General features: G+C 41.3%; 1 protein-coding gene across 1 annotated transcript in view; it reads right to left on the reverse strand.

The window, feature by feature from the left end:
* LOC144791845 (putative cation-transporting ATPase 13A4) overlaps window positions 1–17,312 on the reverse strand; it is a 366,292-nt gene that overhangs the window by 170,842 nt on the left and 178,138 nt on the right. Inside the window, exons 15-16 of the mRNA XM_078666630.1 lie at window positions 11,777–11,863; window positions 9,978–10,134 (exon numbers count right to left, since the gene is read on the reverse strand). Coding sequence (XP_078522756.1) covers window positions 9,978–10,134; window positions 11,777–11,863 — 244 coding nt within the window. The remainder of the gene's footprint in view (window positions 1–9,977; window positions 10,135–11,776; window positions 11,864–17,312) is intronic.

A 17,312-nucleotide genomic window follows, 5' to 3' on the forward strand; every position in this document is an offset into this window, starting at 1 on the left:
CTTCACATGACACTGGGTTACCTTATTCCATTTAATAAGTGGTAATATTGGATTGGGATCAGATAGGGATATACTATTTAAGCTCATCTGAATTGTAATTTAAAATCTTCTATAACGGAAAAGTTGAATTTTAAGTAACAATTTTCAATATGCTGCTGTCAATTAATCTTTTTTTTTCATTTCAAGAAGTCTTTATTCGATAATTAAATCATACAAGACATGTAACACAGTATACAAATCTCTAAAATACATGTACATTCCATAAAATAGATAGAGTAATATAAAACAGTCAAAGACCTTATTAAATCATTAGTACAAAACTTCATTGAAAATCATTAAAAGTTACAATAAATCCTTAGTCAGATGACCTTGAAAGTCCTTGGACATTTGGCAAATACACATTTACACATGACCAATAACAATTCTATAGATTAAGGCTGCAGTCTAAGACAAATTAATAAATCTGGCTCTAAGGGTCCAGGCCCAACCTAAGTATTTAGCTACTCCGGTTACAATTAGGGGTGTCAATTAATCAATTAATCGATCAATCTATGGCAGAGTGTAAATGACATTCAGAGGGACTAACGGAAGACAGAGCTGACTCAAAGGACCTCTTTGACCCTATAGGGATATGGTGGAACCCTATCTAAAAAGTGGCCCTCCCTACTCTACAATTTATATATATATTACCTACTGGCCCGATCCCACCACAAAGCCCCAGGGACCGCCACCCCCAGGGCTTTGCACAATGATTTGCAGGGGTACTCGGCCCCCTGCAGACCCGGGGATGCCCCCCCCCCCCCCCGGGGCTTTGATTTTTAATGTGGGGGGTATCCAAATTCCCCCCAAGCCTCGGGGACCGCCACACCCTGGGCTTTTTCAAAAGTATTTGCCGGCTCATGGCCCCCTCGCAGCCCCAGGGACCACCACCCCCTGGGGCTTGTATTGTATAATAAATGGGTGGGGGGGCTCAAAGGCCCCCGCAGCCCGCCACCCCCGGGGATTGTTCTTAAAAAGTAAACTACCTGTGTGGGGGGCTCGAGCCCCCCATCCGCTCCGGGGACCGCCACATCCCCGGGGGTCTATATATGCAAACTTGGGGGTCTGTTACGGACACCCGAGTCCCAGGGACGCCCACCTCCCCGTGGCTTTAACAATGTTGGGAGGGGGGATATACTATTTAAGCTCATCTGAATTGTAATTTAAAATCTTCTATAACGGAAAAGTTACATTTTAAGTAACAATTTTCAATATGCTGCTGTCAATTAATCATTTTTTTCATTTCAAGAAGTCTTTATTAGATAATTAAATCATAAAAGACATGTAACACAGTATACAAATCTCTAAAATACATGTACATTCCATAAAATAGATAGAGTAATATAAAACAGTCAAAGACCTTATTAAATCATTAGTACAAAACTTCATTGAAAATCATTAAAAGTTACAATAAATCCTTAGTCAGATGACCTTGAAAGTCCTTGGACATTTGGCAAATACACATTTACACATGACCAATAACAATTCTATAGATTAAGGCTGCAGCCTAAGACACATTTATAAATCTGGCTCTAAGGGTCCAGGCCCAACCTAAGTATTTAGCTACTCCGGTTACAATTAGGGGTGTCAATTAATCAATTAATCGATCAATCTATGGCAGAGTGTAAATGACATTCAGAGGGACTAACGGAAGACAGAGCTGACTCAAAGGACCTCTTTGACCCTATAGGGATATGGTGGAACCCTATCTAAAAAGTGGCCCTCCCTACTCTACAATTTATATATATATTACCTACTGGCCCGATCCCCCCACAAAGCCCCAGGGACCGCCACCCCCAGGGCTTTGCACAATGATTTGCGGGGGCACTCGGCCCCCTGCAGCCCGGGGATGCCCCCCCCCGGGGCTTTGATTTTTAATGTGGTGGGTATCCAAATTCCCCCCAAGCCTCGGGGACCGCCACACCCTGGGCTTTTTCAAAAGTATTTGCCGGCTCATGGCCCCCTCGCAGCCCAAGGGACCACCACCCCCTGGGGCTTGTATTGTATAATAAATGGGTGGGGGGGCTCAAAGGCCCCCGCAGCCCGCCACCCCCGGGGATTGTTCTTAAAAAGTAAACTACCTGTGTGGGGGGCTCGAGCCCCCCATCCGCTCCGGGGACCGCCACATCCCCGGGGGTCTATATATGCAAACTTGGGGGTCTGTTACGGACACCCGAGTCCCAGGGACGCCCACCTCCCCGTGGCTTTAACAATGTTGGGAGGGGGGATATACTATTTAAGCTCATCTGAATTGTAATTTAAAATCTTCTATAACGGAAAAGTTACATTTTAAGTAACAATTTTCAATATGCTGCTGTCAATTAATCATTTTTTTCATTTCAAGAAGTCTTTATTAGATAATTAAATCATAAAAGACATGTAACACAGTATACAAATCTCTAAAATACATGTACATTCCATAAAATAGATAGAGTAATATAAAACAGTCAAAGACCTTATTAAATCATTAGTACAAAACTTCATTGAAAATCATTAAAAGTTACAATAAATCCTTAGTCAGATGACCTTGAAAGTCCTTGGACATTTGGCAAATACACATTTACACATGACCAATAACAATTCTATAGATTAAGGCTGCAGCCTAAGACACATTTATAAATCTGGCTCTAAGGGTCCAGGCCCAACCTAAGTATTTAGCTACTCCGGTTACAATTAGGGGTGTCAATTAATCAATTAATCGATCAATCTATGGCAGAGTGTAAATGACATTCAGAGGGACTAATGGAAGACAGAGCTGACTCAAAGGACCTCTTTGACCCTATAGGGATATGGTGGAACCCTATCTAAAAAGTGGCCCTCCCTACTCTACAATTTATATATATATTACCTACTGGCCCGATCCCCCCACAAAGCCCCAGGGACCGCCACCCCCAGGGCTTTGCACAATGATTTGCGGGGGCACTCGGCCCCCTGCAGCCCGGGGATGCCCCCCCCCCCCCGGGGCTTTGATTTTTAATGTGGGGGGTATCCAAATTCCCCCCAAGCCTCGGGGACCGCCACACCCTGGGCTTTTTCAAAAGTATTTGCCGGCTCATGGCCCCCTCGCAGCCCAAGGGACCACCACCCCCTGGGGCTTGTATTGTATAATAAATGGGTGGGGGGGCTCAAAGGCCCCCGCAGCCCCGGAGCCCGCCACCCCCGGGGATTGTTCTTGAAAAATAAACTACCTGTGTGGGGGGCTCGAGCCCCCCATCCGCTCCGGGGACCGCCACATCCCCGGGGGTTCAAATATGCATACTTGGGGGTCTGTTACGGACACCCGAGTCCCAGGGACGCCCACCTCCCCGTGGCTTTAACAATGTTGGGAGGGGGGCCGAGCGGCCCCCCTCCTGGTGCCCTGTGATGGCCCTGGGAACCGCCACTCCGAGTTATAGTTAATATAGTGTAGTGAGTGAGGTGACAAGATTGTGTACAGAGGTGCACGACTTATAGTAAATTGAAGGTGGTGCGTGCATTATAAAATTAGGTTATAACTGGTGGTGAATAAATTGTAAACTTAAGTTGGAACTATAACTTTAGAATTTCTAAAGTTTGCATACTTTAAGTTGGGTTTGTATAGAAAGAATAAATAAAGTTTTCCTAATTATACCTTAGATCTAACATGCTGTTTTCATTCCTGATTTTTTTATTACACGATCCTGGCAGGACAGCTATTAAGACATTCAAGCATGAATTATTACAGTGCACATTTTCTCCTCTCAGCGACTTGTCAGAGGCGGTAACCAACATAAAAAACCTCCCCATCAAAGGTCATTTGTGATATTTCATGTAACAAAATATCTATCTGTAGGCTTTAATATAGAGAAATAATAATAAACCCCTAAATGCCTATTGACTTTAACAAATACTTTTCACAATCGATATGTCTGCCTATTGCATCTATCACAATTTTTCATATACACAAATAAGACCTATGCTATAAGATTGATTTCCTGGCTATCCAATTATGTCTGTGTCTCTTATGAATAACTGCGGTCTCCAGCATTCACTTTAAGCGTTCCTACAAGGCAACCACAAGGCATACAGTCATAAAAATACCTAGCATACAATATTACATATGGCCCCACAAAATAATACCTCTCGTAAGAGGGCCTAACAAGGATTCTAACACAGCAAATCTTCTATACCCACGGTTTTTCAGAGGGGGTAACCAGCACCCAAACCCTTGCTTACCATGGTAATCTATGAGATTCCATGTAACAGAATAGCTGTTTGTAGGCTTCCATACAGAGTAATAACAACCCACCTATAAATGCCTATTGAATCTGACATATGGTTTTCACAATATGTCAGGCCTACTGCCTTTATCGTAACTTTTCATAATAAGCAATCCCTACTAATGGAGCCTAATAAGGAGTACAATAGGGCAAATTGTCTATCCTCATGGTTTGCTTGGGAGGATCACCAACACCAAAACCTTTGCTCACTTAGTAATCTGTCAAATTCTATGTAACAAAAGGACTGCTTACAGGCTTTAGCAGAGTGTAATGTGCATCCAACCGTAAAAGCCCACCCACCTTCCACACATTATTTTCACAATAAGTAAAGCTTACCAGCTTTTGCATAGCTTTTCATTATAAACAGCTCTCCCTAAGGAATCTGACATGACTTTTACCAGCGGGCCGAATAGGTCAATACCCTGCATCAACTGCTTGACACTATATACAACTCAGGCCTACTGAAGTGTGCATAAGTTGGAAACTGTGTGATACTAAAGAGGATGATGGACGGAGCATTTGAGCAAATCAAACACTCAGCCCCAGTCAACTGATCTGGGTTTAATCCATCATCATTCTCTAGTTCACTCCACCACCCCAGTTCAGACATGGCCATATTCAAATCAGTCTGACCCTGTGCCTCATGGGAACAGTCCAGCCCGAACTGCCTAGCCATGTCTTCCCTGGACCAGAAACAAGCATCCTGGGGCCGATTTCTGGCTATTAACCGTCACCAGCCAGGCTGGCTTGAATCCAGTATCAAAGTGAGCAAGGGACTCACGTCTGAGCATACCCTGCCACACTTAGGGCGAACAAAGCGGTACCAAAGGGGATAATGGACGGAGCGTTTGAGCAAATCAAACACCCACCCCCAGTCAACTGATCTGGGTTTAATCCATCATCATTCTTTAGCTCACTCCACCACCCCAGTTCAGACATGGCCATATGCAAATCAGTCTGACCCTGTGCCTCATGGGAACAGTCCAGCCCGAACTGCCAAGCCATGTCTTCCCTGGACCGGAATCAAGCATCCTTAGAAACTGTGGTACAAACATTTGCAAAATTACAAATATCTACAAAATTACGGATGGTAAAAGAATATACAATCCATTTCAACAGAGATTACAAGGAATCATCAGAGTGAATGTTCACTTCCAGAGTTTACAAGACTGGGCGACAAACACCAAAACCCTTGCCTACTATGGTGTAATTGGTGAGATTACACAACCAAATACTTTTCTACGGCCTGCAACAAAACATGACAACAATCTACTGTTAGAGGCATATTGACTTTACTATAAACTTTTTCACAATTAATAATCCAGTCCTACTGCCTTTATAAGAACATTTCATAATGAACAAGCCTGACCTATGGGTATGACATCTTTCTGTACACTAATCAAGCCTATAGCTGTTATTATTGCCATTTCACCATAACCAAGTGAGGTTTAATGTATTGTGCATAGGTTTTCCCACAAGAACACCATCAGGCATACAGTAAAACATTTGCAAATGTATACAAAATTACACCTGGCAAAACAAAATACTACCACTCCTAAAATGGTCTAACAAGGGTATTTATTTCACACTGGGTGACCAACTTCAAAACCAGTGCCTACTATGGTAATCTGTGAGATTCCATGTAACAAAATGAATCCTTGAAGGATTTAATATAGAGCTATGAATAGGGGTGGGCGGAATTTGCGTACTTGCACTATGCAAAGCTCTGTGAAAGGGTAAAAAATCTCTGCGAGCCCAGTTCCGCGCACATGTGAAATGGCTTGTTCTGCGTGTTTTTTCCTGTTCGCGAATGCTGTTTGCGTGCTTGGGAAGAAATATCTCATGAACACGCATTTTGAAAGCGCAAACAAGCAAAACATTCCGCAAAGCAGCAGATCGCAGTTTTTTTGGGGCAATTCCACATTTTCCGTGGAACACGAAATTACCCGTAATTTCCTCGAGCAGAATGGAATTTACCACCCAGGCCTAGTTATAACAATCCTCACTTAAATGCCTATTAACTTTGGCAAATGATTTTCAACGTAAAAATCTTTAGCCTAGTACCTTTATCATAACATTTCATTGCAAACAGATCAGGCCTACAGCCCTGATCATTAGCTTGCCACCATAGCTATCCCAGAGCCGGTGTATCCAGTATAAGGTTTGCCATAAGCCAACAAGTGGCAATACAGGCATTGGAAGCACATAATTTGGCCAAATTAAATCTTGTGCTCAGGAAAACTAACTTGTGGATGTGGCCTAAGCCCCATTGATCACATAGGGTCAGAAGGGTAAGACGACAGGTGCACTAAGCCCCGGACTCTCAAATACAAAACTACACTCTGAAGTCTAAAGTTATTGAGTTCCCTCCTCCCATCAGTGCTGCTGCCAGAGGAAAACAAGCATTGCATAGTTATCACAGAAACTTTATTAGCTTCACAATGTAATATGTGCACCCTTGATGTTCAACCTTGGGCATCAGGATAAATAAACAAAATGATCATGGCTGTGTGGAGGTCAAGAACTTTATTTGTGGAAGCACACATCTTCTGCCCAATCAAAACCGTTGCTCCTGACTCCCAGCATGTGAGCCCAAGCCCCAATCCTGGTAGTACTGTTACTACTTCTTTAAGCTCTTTCTTGGGTTCATGATATACTATGTGTGATGGCAGCTGTGCTGGCAAGCCTCACCTATAAGAGAAGGGAGATGAAGGAGATGCAGTAGGAGAAAGAAAGGGCTGTAAATGCACCTCCTGCATTGGTTGAACCATGCCTGTCATATCCCCCTCTGACTCTCTTCTTGCAGAAACAGGAAGAGAAAATGTTAATGGTCTGGTGGCTGCCCCTTTTCTCATTTGAAACATTTGGCCTGCGGAATGGAGTCCTGGTATCTTCCACTACAAGCTCTATTAGCTGCTGAGAGGATATACTTGTTTTGTTGATCAGCAGTAATCCCTGGGGCGAGTGAAAGCAGTATGAGGTAGTAATCTGCGCATTCCTTCCACAATAGAATAAAGATTACTTAACGTAAAAATATTTCTTGTTTTAGAAGTCCTTCGAGCATTTTGGAAAATAAAATCTTCATAACTGTAGTCTCTCTCTCTTAGCGGTACTGGACAGGCCTCTATATTTTCTTGGCTTTGCCACTTCTATACATCATTATCACACCTTGGCTTCTGTTGTTCATTGCACCTCATAGTCTCCCTGTATGTGTCAGGTGGACTCTTTTAACTCTTCACTGCTCTCTTACCCTGGGTGGAGTCAGTTGTCAAGGCAAAATACAATCATTCACAAAGACTGATATTCTTTTCACCAAATATCTTTCCTTTCATTTTCTGTGGCATATGCTGGCACCACACCATCTAACCCAGGCCAGAAATATTTTGTCTCTACTAAATTTGCATGGAATTCCCCAAAAATAAATACTTAGGTTTATGGTTTGCTCCGTCCACGCTATCTAGCTCCATATCTAAATGGCATCCTTTGTATCAATCTTGGTGGGGAAGGCATGACACTAATAAAGGTATGCTTGCTCCTATTGTCTTTTATGCTAAAGCTGCTATTTCTCTGACTATTCCCTCTTATTTTCTTTTCTTTTCTTTCTCTTTTTATGGATTAAAAAAGAAGCCACCTGTCCCTAGTCAGTATCAAATGCAATGAAGAACTTGGTGGTGTAAATTTCCTTGATTTTTAAACCTACCAAAATGCCTTCCTCTTTAAGCAATTTTCTAAATGTTTAGATCAATCAACTTCAGCGCCATTTCCAGTATGGAAAGACATTGAACCCTCCTTCCTTTCTCCTTTCTCTCTCCATGAATCTCTTACATTTACTCACAAGACACGTTATTCATCTTCGTCCATACATATAACCACTCTTAAACTATTTCAATCTAGGCTTATCTCACATCTTTCAGACAAAGATCGATTTCCTAATTCCTGAATCTGGCATAATCGCTTTATTAACATTAACACCAAATCAATTTTTTTTAAAATCCTGGCGAGATAAAGGCCTTCTTTGCCTTCATCAACTTCATTCAAACGATACATTTCTTACCTTTCCTGAAGCACAAGCTCTTTTTAAATTGCCAAAATCATACTCTAATAAATTTAAAATTTTGATTCAGATTATAACTCCTTTATCTTCACCGTCTCTGACTTCAACTCCTTTTCTACCTCAACGCAATATTCTCCTTTTATTAAGTACCCAACCAAGTGCTTCATCTATTTATAAATTCCTTAACAAAACTCTGGAAAATATAAATAAAAATAACATTGAGTTACAATGGGAACACGACTTTCATACTTCATAGTCCACTACATTTTGGAATAAATTGTGGTTGAAAATCTGTAAAACGTCAAGATCGGCTAGTACAACGCAAACACTTTTCTTTTTATATAACTGACTTATGTTTACTTCATCTTCCTTTCATTAATTTAAATCTACAATCGCTCCGAACTGCTGGTCATGTAATGCTTTAAATGTTGATTTATATCACATGCTCTTCTCCTTTCCCTACACTTATCAGTTCTGGTTTAAGGTATGGTCTCAAATTAATATAATCTTCCACACTCAATTTACTTTTTCACCTTTAAAAAATTTTCTAGGCACCCTTTCTAATCATTGGCAGACCCTTACATGTAGCACAACAATTGAAGATTTACTAATTGCAGTTGCTTTCCAACAAATAACATACAATTGGAAACAATCTGCACAACTCTCTTGTCAAGCTTGGTGGTATAGTATTTGCTATAACCACAGACTCAACCGTGCATGTGTCTCTCCTCCATCTCTACTTCTTAAAGGAGAACACACATGCTCCCCTATAACTATTTTCTTAAATGCCTCTGCTCAGAAAATCTACCCAACATCACCCATTGCTGGAAGAGGTTCCCAAACCACCATGAATTGTCGTTCTGTTGTATTATATATTTCTTTTGGGTCCCTTCTGAAATCACAGTACAATAATTACTATTTGCAATGTTGATATTTGTTAAGATATTTTAAGTTCTTATGCTCCTTCTTTATTATATATGGTTATATTGTTACCCCCACATTTCCCTTTCACTTGTCCCCCTTTTACAAATGTTGTAACCCTTACCTATATATGCAACTATTCTTTAATTTTTCCTTTTCTTCATCATGCTATTAGTCCGCTTGTTGTTAATAAGTGTATGCCACTTTTGTTGATTATGTAAACTCTGTTGCAGTGTTTTTTCTCACAAATAAAGTTCCTTTTTCAAACTTAAATAAAAGAAATATTGTATTTGTCAATGCTTTTACAAAACTGTAACTAAATTGTGTTCTAGGCCCAAAAGGTAATGTGTTGACAAGATGTTATCTTTCCACAGTACTATTGTTATAAAACGTTCGTCTTTCATTTCTTGCTATTTATAATGCTTTTCGCCAACTACAAACATGCAGGAGAGGTTTCACATGGAGAAAGAGCATAGTTCATTTTCAATATTTCTCCCTATTTCCGTGTCTAATTTATTAATGGTAGCATATTATACGAAATAAAATATTCTCAACTCTCCATATTAAGAATATTGCAAGTCACAGTAGAGTTCTAGGACTTTATAAAGATCCTCACAGAGGGTCCTCATGCCTACTTCTGGAGAAGGGCCCAGATTACCCTACAAGGTTTCTTAATGTTTTTCTAACTCAGTGGTAAGATATTTTTAATCCATGTCTCTGAATACCTGTCTCAGGTCTGCAGAAACTGATCACCTTCTCTGGTGCTCCTTTCATGAAGACCAGACACTGGTCGCCCCCAACCACCTGTGTGACAACCGACATCCTCTGTAGGCCTGAGGAAAATGGGAACTGGTGCACAAGGGCAAGGCCTTCAATAGGAACCTAAGGAGGAAGCACAAAATTACATCAGGAATTTGAACAGTTAGATGAATATTTCTTCTATTTTACATTTTTAGGGCACTATAATCTGTTCAAGAAACAATTAGCATAATGGAGGTATTATATGTGATTGCACAAATGTCCGAGTTGACTCGCCTGATAGATGGCTTTGAGCCACAACCAATTATTAGTACCAGAGAGTGCTGTAGTTGTACATTCACAACAACATGTGTATTAGTGGGTGGTTGTGCTTTTAAATAATAACATGAACCCAATCAGTCTGTTAGTCAAATCACTTTAATAGTCATAAAAGTACAAAGATGCACAGTATTCAGTTAAAAAAGAGGATACAACTTTCACAATATTAAATAGTAACAGTGGGCCCGATTCACAAAACTAACTTAAGACAAAATCCTAAACTTACTACGTTTGGTATTCACAGAAGTTAGGATTTTGTCTTAAGTTTGTCTTAAAGACAGACTTAAGACAGACTTAAGTTAGGATTTTGTCTTACGTCTGTCTTAAGACTGTCTTAAGTCTGTCTTAAGACAAACTTAAGACAAAATACTAACTTCTGTGAATACCAAAAGTAGTAAGTTTAGGATTTTGTCTTAAGTTAGTTCTGTGAATCGGGCCCATCAATATGATGACAAGACTAAAATACATATTTCCTAGTTCATGAAACAGTGTGATCCCACTGCCTAGTCTTCCATGAGAGAAGTAAATATGAGGCCACAGTATAACATACTAGTTCATGAGGTAGTGATTGTAAAAAATACAAAGCTGGATGACATTGGGATGTATCTGGACGACAGCCAGATACATCTTTTGTGGGGCGCTTTATGAAATTAACAAAAGAATATAATATGTATATTTGATTGGGGAGAAGAGCCCTCACACGGACAAGGTGGCAGGTCAACTAAGGAATAAATGCCTGCCGGATTGGAGAACATAGAAGGAATAAGGTTAAGACGGAATCACACCAAAATAAATCAATGGCACAAATTAGTTACCAAGGATAGATATCCCGGGGCGCCATCTTGTTAGATAGTACACTCTAGATATAATTTTACAGATGCCTTCGAAGAATTAGGCAACACAAGCCCAAATTGCCTCGCTCTGTGCAGCATATTAAATCTTGAGTAACTCCAGGCAACACAAGTTGCCGCCTTGCGTTACTCTGCCCTGGAAAGGCATTCCATGTATGGATCATGGGTGTTTAGACGCATTCACCTTTGAATCTTGGGGCATTTCCAGATTTAGTAGGACAAGTTACCCTGGGAATGCGTCAAAAGGGTGTGCCTTTCCAGCAATGAGAAATGTTTATTTCTCCTCATTTGTTCCACTTCCTACGTATGTTGCATTCTGTAGCACCCACAGATAGAGGCCAAAGTCTCAGAGGATAGCTTTTGCTCTGGAATGTGTTCCTTCCTGCACAAAAACAACCCTGTCTGGTACTCAGACACCCGTGCACCATGGGGCGAGAGTGCCTGTGTTAGCACTTGGCAGCCACAAATGCACAAGTGCAGAGGGAGAGTAATGCACCATATCTTAGTAGATTTGGCACATTCCTGCCCTCTCCAAGTCGTCTTGCTGCATTGCATTGCGTAAATCTTTGTAAATCTACCATGCTGTATGGAAGTACCTTGGCGGCCTTCGGTCCTGGCTTGAGAATCATTGATGATGTTTGCTTCCCTTCGACATCTTCGTTGATACTCTGATCCTCAACCTCCTGGCAGCAAAAAGACGAAAACCATATAGGTTGGTGATAAGCAATGTAACAAACATTTAAATATATATATATATATTATTTCATTATTCACATTCGTAAATTGCATGTAATGCTATAACACAACAATTCTACCTATAAATGTTTCAAGATACAAGATAGAATGTTTGCTATCTGACAGAGCACAGTAGGCCCTCAGGGCCCGATTCACAGAACTAACTTAAGACAAAATACTAAACTTACTATCATTTTGGTATTCACAGAAGGCACTTACTCATTTTGGTATTCACAGAAGGCACTTACTCATTTTGGTATTCACAAAAGGCACTTACTCATTTCGGTATTCACAGAAGTTAGGAGTCCTAACTTTAGGACTCCTAAGTGCCTTCTGTGAATACCGAAAGTCTTAAAATTAGGATTTTTCTCAATTTAGTAGTAGTAAAGTTAGGACTCCTAACTTTAGGACTCCTAAATGCCTTCTATGAATACCGAAAGTCTTAAAATTAGGATTTTTCTCAATTTAGTAGTAGTAAAGTTAGGACTCCTAACTTTAGGACTCCTAAATGCCTTCTGGGAATACTGAAAGTCTTAAAATTAGGATTTTTCTTAATTTAGTAGTAGTAAAGTTAGGACTCCTAACTTTAGGACTCCTAAATGCCTTCTGTGAATACCGAAAGTTTTTAAATTAGGATTTTTCCCAACTTTACTACTACTAAACTGGGAAAAATCTAATTTTAAGACTTTCGGTATTCACAGAAGGCATTTAGGAGTCCTAAAGTTAGGAGTCCTTACTTTACTACTACTAAATTGAGAAAAATCCTAATTTTAAGACTTTTGGTATTCACAGAAGGCATTTAGGAGTCCTAAAGTTAGGAGTCCTAACTTTACTACTACTAAATTGAGAAAAATCCTAACTTTAAGACTTTCGGTATTCACAGAAGGCATTTAGGAGTCCTAAAGTTAGGACTCCTAACTTCTGTGAATACCGAAATGAGTAAGTGTCTTCTGTGAATACCAAAATGAATAAGTGTCTTCTGTGAATACGAAAATGGTAGTAAGTTTAGGATTTTGTCTTAAGTTAGTTCTGTGAATTGGGCCCTCAGTATTTAAGAAGTGTTTGAAGTCCTTCTTGCAACTAAAAGTGCCCATTTTTATAAAAATGGCCATTAAAAGTTTTGTCTTTCCTCTTTGTTCCCTGGATAGTACCAAAAGCAAGCATTGGCAATTCCAGTGGTTCTGACTTTAAAAGAATGCTGTATGGTAATGTGAAGCATCACATGAAAAAAGCAGGGGGATAGATGTGTATTTGTTTGGGGGCAAAGAACTGTAGAATAATATTGGGGTATTGGTGTAAGTTGAAAGGTCAGGTACAGTTGTACTGTGAATCCTGATATAAAAATTCATTTAAATTAATCAGTTCCCTCTTCCCATCTGTGTTGCCACCAGAGAAAAACACCATAAATGATCTAGTCTTCTAAGACATTCTTATATTATTCCAATGTGATATGTGTGCCCCTGACAATTCAAGGTCAGGCAGCTGAATAAAAAAACAAAATGATCACAGCTCTGTTTGAGGGCAATCACTTCTTTCTGGAAACACACAAAATCTGCCCAATCAAATAGGGACTTCTGTTTCCAAAAATGTGAGGGGAGCCAAAGCCCTTCTCTAGTATTGCACACACAATTGTCTAGCAACAGCTGTGCTGTGATGCCAGACCATAAAGGTGTATTGTAGTTTCATTTTAATAACTGACCAGACTATGTTGCCATGGTGCCTGTGCAGAGTTAGCCCACTATCTCCTGATGTCTTTTGATGGAACCAGCAGAAAGCACATTCTTATGATGCTCTGTTCTTTCACTTGTTGTTTCCCTCAGGCAGCGTTGCATGGTTGAATCCTACACAGGTCACTGAGAAGATCAGCAGGTTTGAAAGGAATGAAGGTGGTAGAGTCATTGACACTTGAAATAAACTGAAGCTGCCTCTTTTAGATAGTTTGAGATCTGCTATTGACACATTTACATCCATTCTGGAGTGAGTTCTAGATCTACAACGGCTTTAACTTGTAGGGTTGTCCTTAATTTTAATTTTAACCATTTCACGCAGGTGGTACTTAAGGGTGTGGCTTTAGCTTTCAAGACAATGTACCAGAGTGCTATGAATGCAGCACAGCATGCATGTTCCTGGTTTCTTAAAACAAATGCCAAATGGGTTTGTGATTTATTTGTGTATGTGGAAGTAGTAGGACTTATATGTAGATTTTGTATTATAATGAGTCCAGTAGTGGTTGATTTCGAATTGGACATCTGTGTTGGGCATATGAAAGCAAAGGCGGAATGTTGGCTGAGGATGGAGTCCACTGATGGGCCATACAGCTGATAATTTTACGTGACGAACATTAAGGTCAAATTTTTTTTTGTGGTTGGCTGTCGATCGGTCTTGTGGGGAGAAAGCCATAGTGGTGGGAAGAAGCATGAAACAAGGTGCTGTTACCCAGAGTCCAGCTCTGTTTTGCTTGATACTTCCATTTCCCAAAGATCATTATTTTTGTATTAACTTCATTGGCTTTCAGATTATTTAGCTGGTTGTAAATGTGAAGTTCATTCACTGCTTGGTGAAGCCCCACCTTTGGATGTGAGAACATGGCTCTCAACAGAGATTTTGGGATATCCCATTTTGCTAATATAGACTGTCAAAGGCCACTGAATAGACAATGAAACAGGCAAAAAAGTGGAGAACAAGATTTATTGTTACAGTTATGGGCTTAGTAGCTTAGGCCAAGTTGTTGTCTATTGTGCTACAGTTAAGCATGAATCTGGTCTTAAGAAATTGAATAATGTGCTTGCACTGGGCTATGTTTCTAACTCCTCTAAAAGGATTATCGGGCAGGCTTTGGCTTGCACATCTAGTGGTGCAGTAAGGCGATTGTTATAGCTGTATTTCGCCTGTCACTTTTCTTAAATATTGGTGCCTTTCCATGAGATTGGAACTAATCCTAGTTCAAATATTAGAGAAAATAAGGAAAATAGTCTTTCCATCTACCTCTGGACTTGTATAACAAGGCCGGGATCCCAATAGGTATTGGGCCCCATTGCATCTGCAGGTTCTGACTGAATGTGTCACTCGATTGATGGTGATAACATTATCCTTCTGTGGATATTTAATCAGTTCATACCTGTTCATGCTAACTGCAATTTTCACATCGCCTATGATGGTCGTGGAATCTTCTTGAGGACTGGATGTGTTTTTTTGGGGTTTAGTCCACATGAGGGAACATATCATGTCCCCTTTAGTTACCCTAGAGCCACAAATGGATGGGCCCGATTCACAGAACTAACTTAAGACAAATTCCTAAACTTACTACTTTTGGTAATCAAAGAAGTTAGGATTTTGTCTTAAGACAGACTGAAGACAGACTTAAGACAGACTTAAGACAGACTTAAGACAGACTTAAGATAGACTTAAGTTAGGATTCTGTCTTAAGTCTGTCTTAAGACAAAATCCTAACTTCTGTGAATACCAAAAGTAGTAAGTTTAGGATTTTGTCTTAAGTGAGTTCTGTGAATCAGCCCCGAAGTGTCTAAGTTGTTTACCAACTGCCAGTATTTGGCTTGGTCATTCTGTCTTAGAAGTTTGCATAGATGGAGTTACTGTGCATTGTTATGATTTCTCTTTTTCTCCTACAACTGTTTTTGGAACAAGTACTTAAGTTTAGCAAGATAAATTATGTTGTGGGATGTGGGGCTGCTCTTCTTCTTGTTTCCAGTTAACGGACTAACCTCTGTCTTATTGCTTTTAACCCCTTCACTGCGGCGGCTATTTCGCCGCAGTGCTAAGGGGGCGGGGCGGCCGCATGCTGGTGACGGAACCGCTCCGTCACCAGCCGCGGTTGAGCTGTGCTCATGATGGAGCGGTTCCGTCATGGCCCTGCCCGCTCAATGGAACGCTCAGCGCAGGCGCGGAATCCGCGCCGCGCAGGCGCTCCGAGCGGGCCATGACGGAACCGTTCCGTCATCAGCACAGCGCCACCCCAGCTGATGACGGAGCGGTTCCGTCATCAGCAGGGGAGGGGTTAAGATGGGTGTGAACCAAGAATGAGAGGTTCTCAGTTTTGCAATAGTGTTGGTAGCACATGCCTGCTGCAGAGACTGGTAGATAGATCCGTTTACCCTCGGCCAAGTGACTGTTATCTCCATAGGATAAAATGGATTTGTAAGATGGAGGACGGGATCTCTATCACATTTGTGATGGAGTATTCCCCTCTGCCAAGATTTAAATTAGGCCCTAAGATGTGTGTTTTGAAGTTTAGGCAATAGATTTGAAATTTGGTGTGGACTTGAGGCAAGCGCACAACGCCCATTGGGCTCACGGGGCTTCAGCCCCCCACAATCTGATACTACAGCTTTAAAGACTTTGCCTTGCATCAAGAAGGATTCGTGAGTAGACTCCCTGCAAGCTACAGGTTAACAGAGCCCACCTGCATAATCTCCACCAACAATCCCCATCCCGGAGTGTGTCTAGTTGACTTTTAAGGATTTGGACAGGTGCATTGTCGAAATTGTAGCCCAGACATCCTAAGGACCATGTTGGAGATTCCAGGCTCTTGGATTGGTGTTTTGGACCTTTTGAACGCTCTAGGAGACCTGATGTTTGGTGAAATTTGGGAACATTTTGTCAAAAGCTCTATAAGGTGTCTGACGACGTTGAGAGTCAAGCCAGCTATCTTCAACCACGGCTCGGCCTGGATTTCAGTTTCATCCTGACTTCCAGGGTTTGACAGCGGCCTTGTGATGAATTCACATAAAAATCGACCTGCTGCGGCTGCATTATCCATGCGGCGCATCTTCCTTCATTGCGCTGGGTGCATCTTTAAAAAGGGCAGCTGAGAACTCGTGAAGCCCCGGGGGCACCGCATCCATGTGAAAAACGAAGCGGCTGCCTTAAAGCCACTGGATGTTTTCACAGTGCAGATGGCACCTGCTTGCACTTTCAAAGGGATTAGAGATCCCCTTGTAGGTGGGAAAGTTGCACCTGCCTCAAGGGGATGTCTGGTGGGTCCTTGGGAACCCCTTTCCCTCCTCATTAAGGCTTCTCTCAGGGGGCACACTGACAGTGCGCCTCCTGAGAGCTTCTTTGCCTCTGCGCCAGTGTCTGTAATACAGTGCAGGAGCAGATGTAAAGGGATTCTTTCATTTGCATTGGGCACGCCCCCATGCAAATGAGGGAACGCCCCTGAAAATAGTGCTGCTGCTTTATGTGCGCCAGCGCTATTGGTATTACAGAAGGAGCAACACAAGCATCTGTGCCCCCTCCTGAAATACAAAATTGGTCCGGGAGCTTGCAAAAACAGATGCAAACTCCTGTTGTGCCCCGTGGCACTTTGTGTAATACACCCCCTGGCGGGAATCACTCAACTTCGAGAGAAAAATCCTCCAGAAAAGTTTGAAGGTAACA

This window comes from Lissotriton helveticus, chromosome 11 (genome assembly GCF_964261635.1).
Source record: "Lissotriton helveticus chromosome 11, aLisHel1.1, whole genome shotgun sequence".
Lineage (NCBI taxonomy): Eukaryota > Metazoa > Chordata > Amphibia > Caudata > Salamandridae > Lissotriton > Lissotriton helveticus.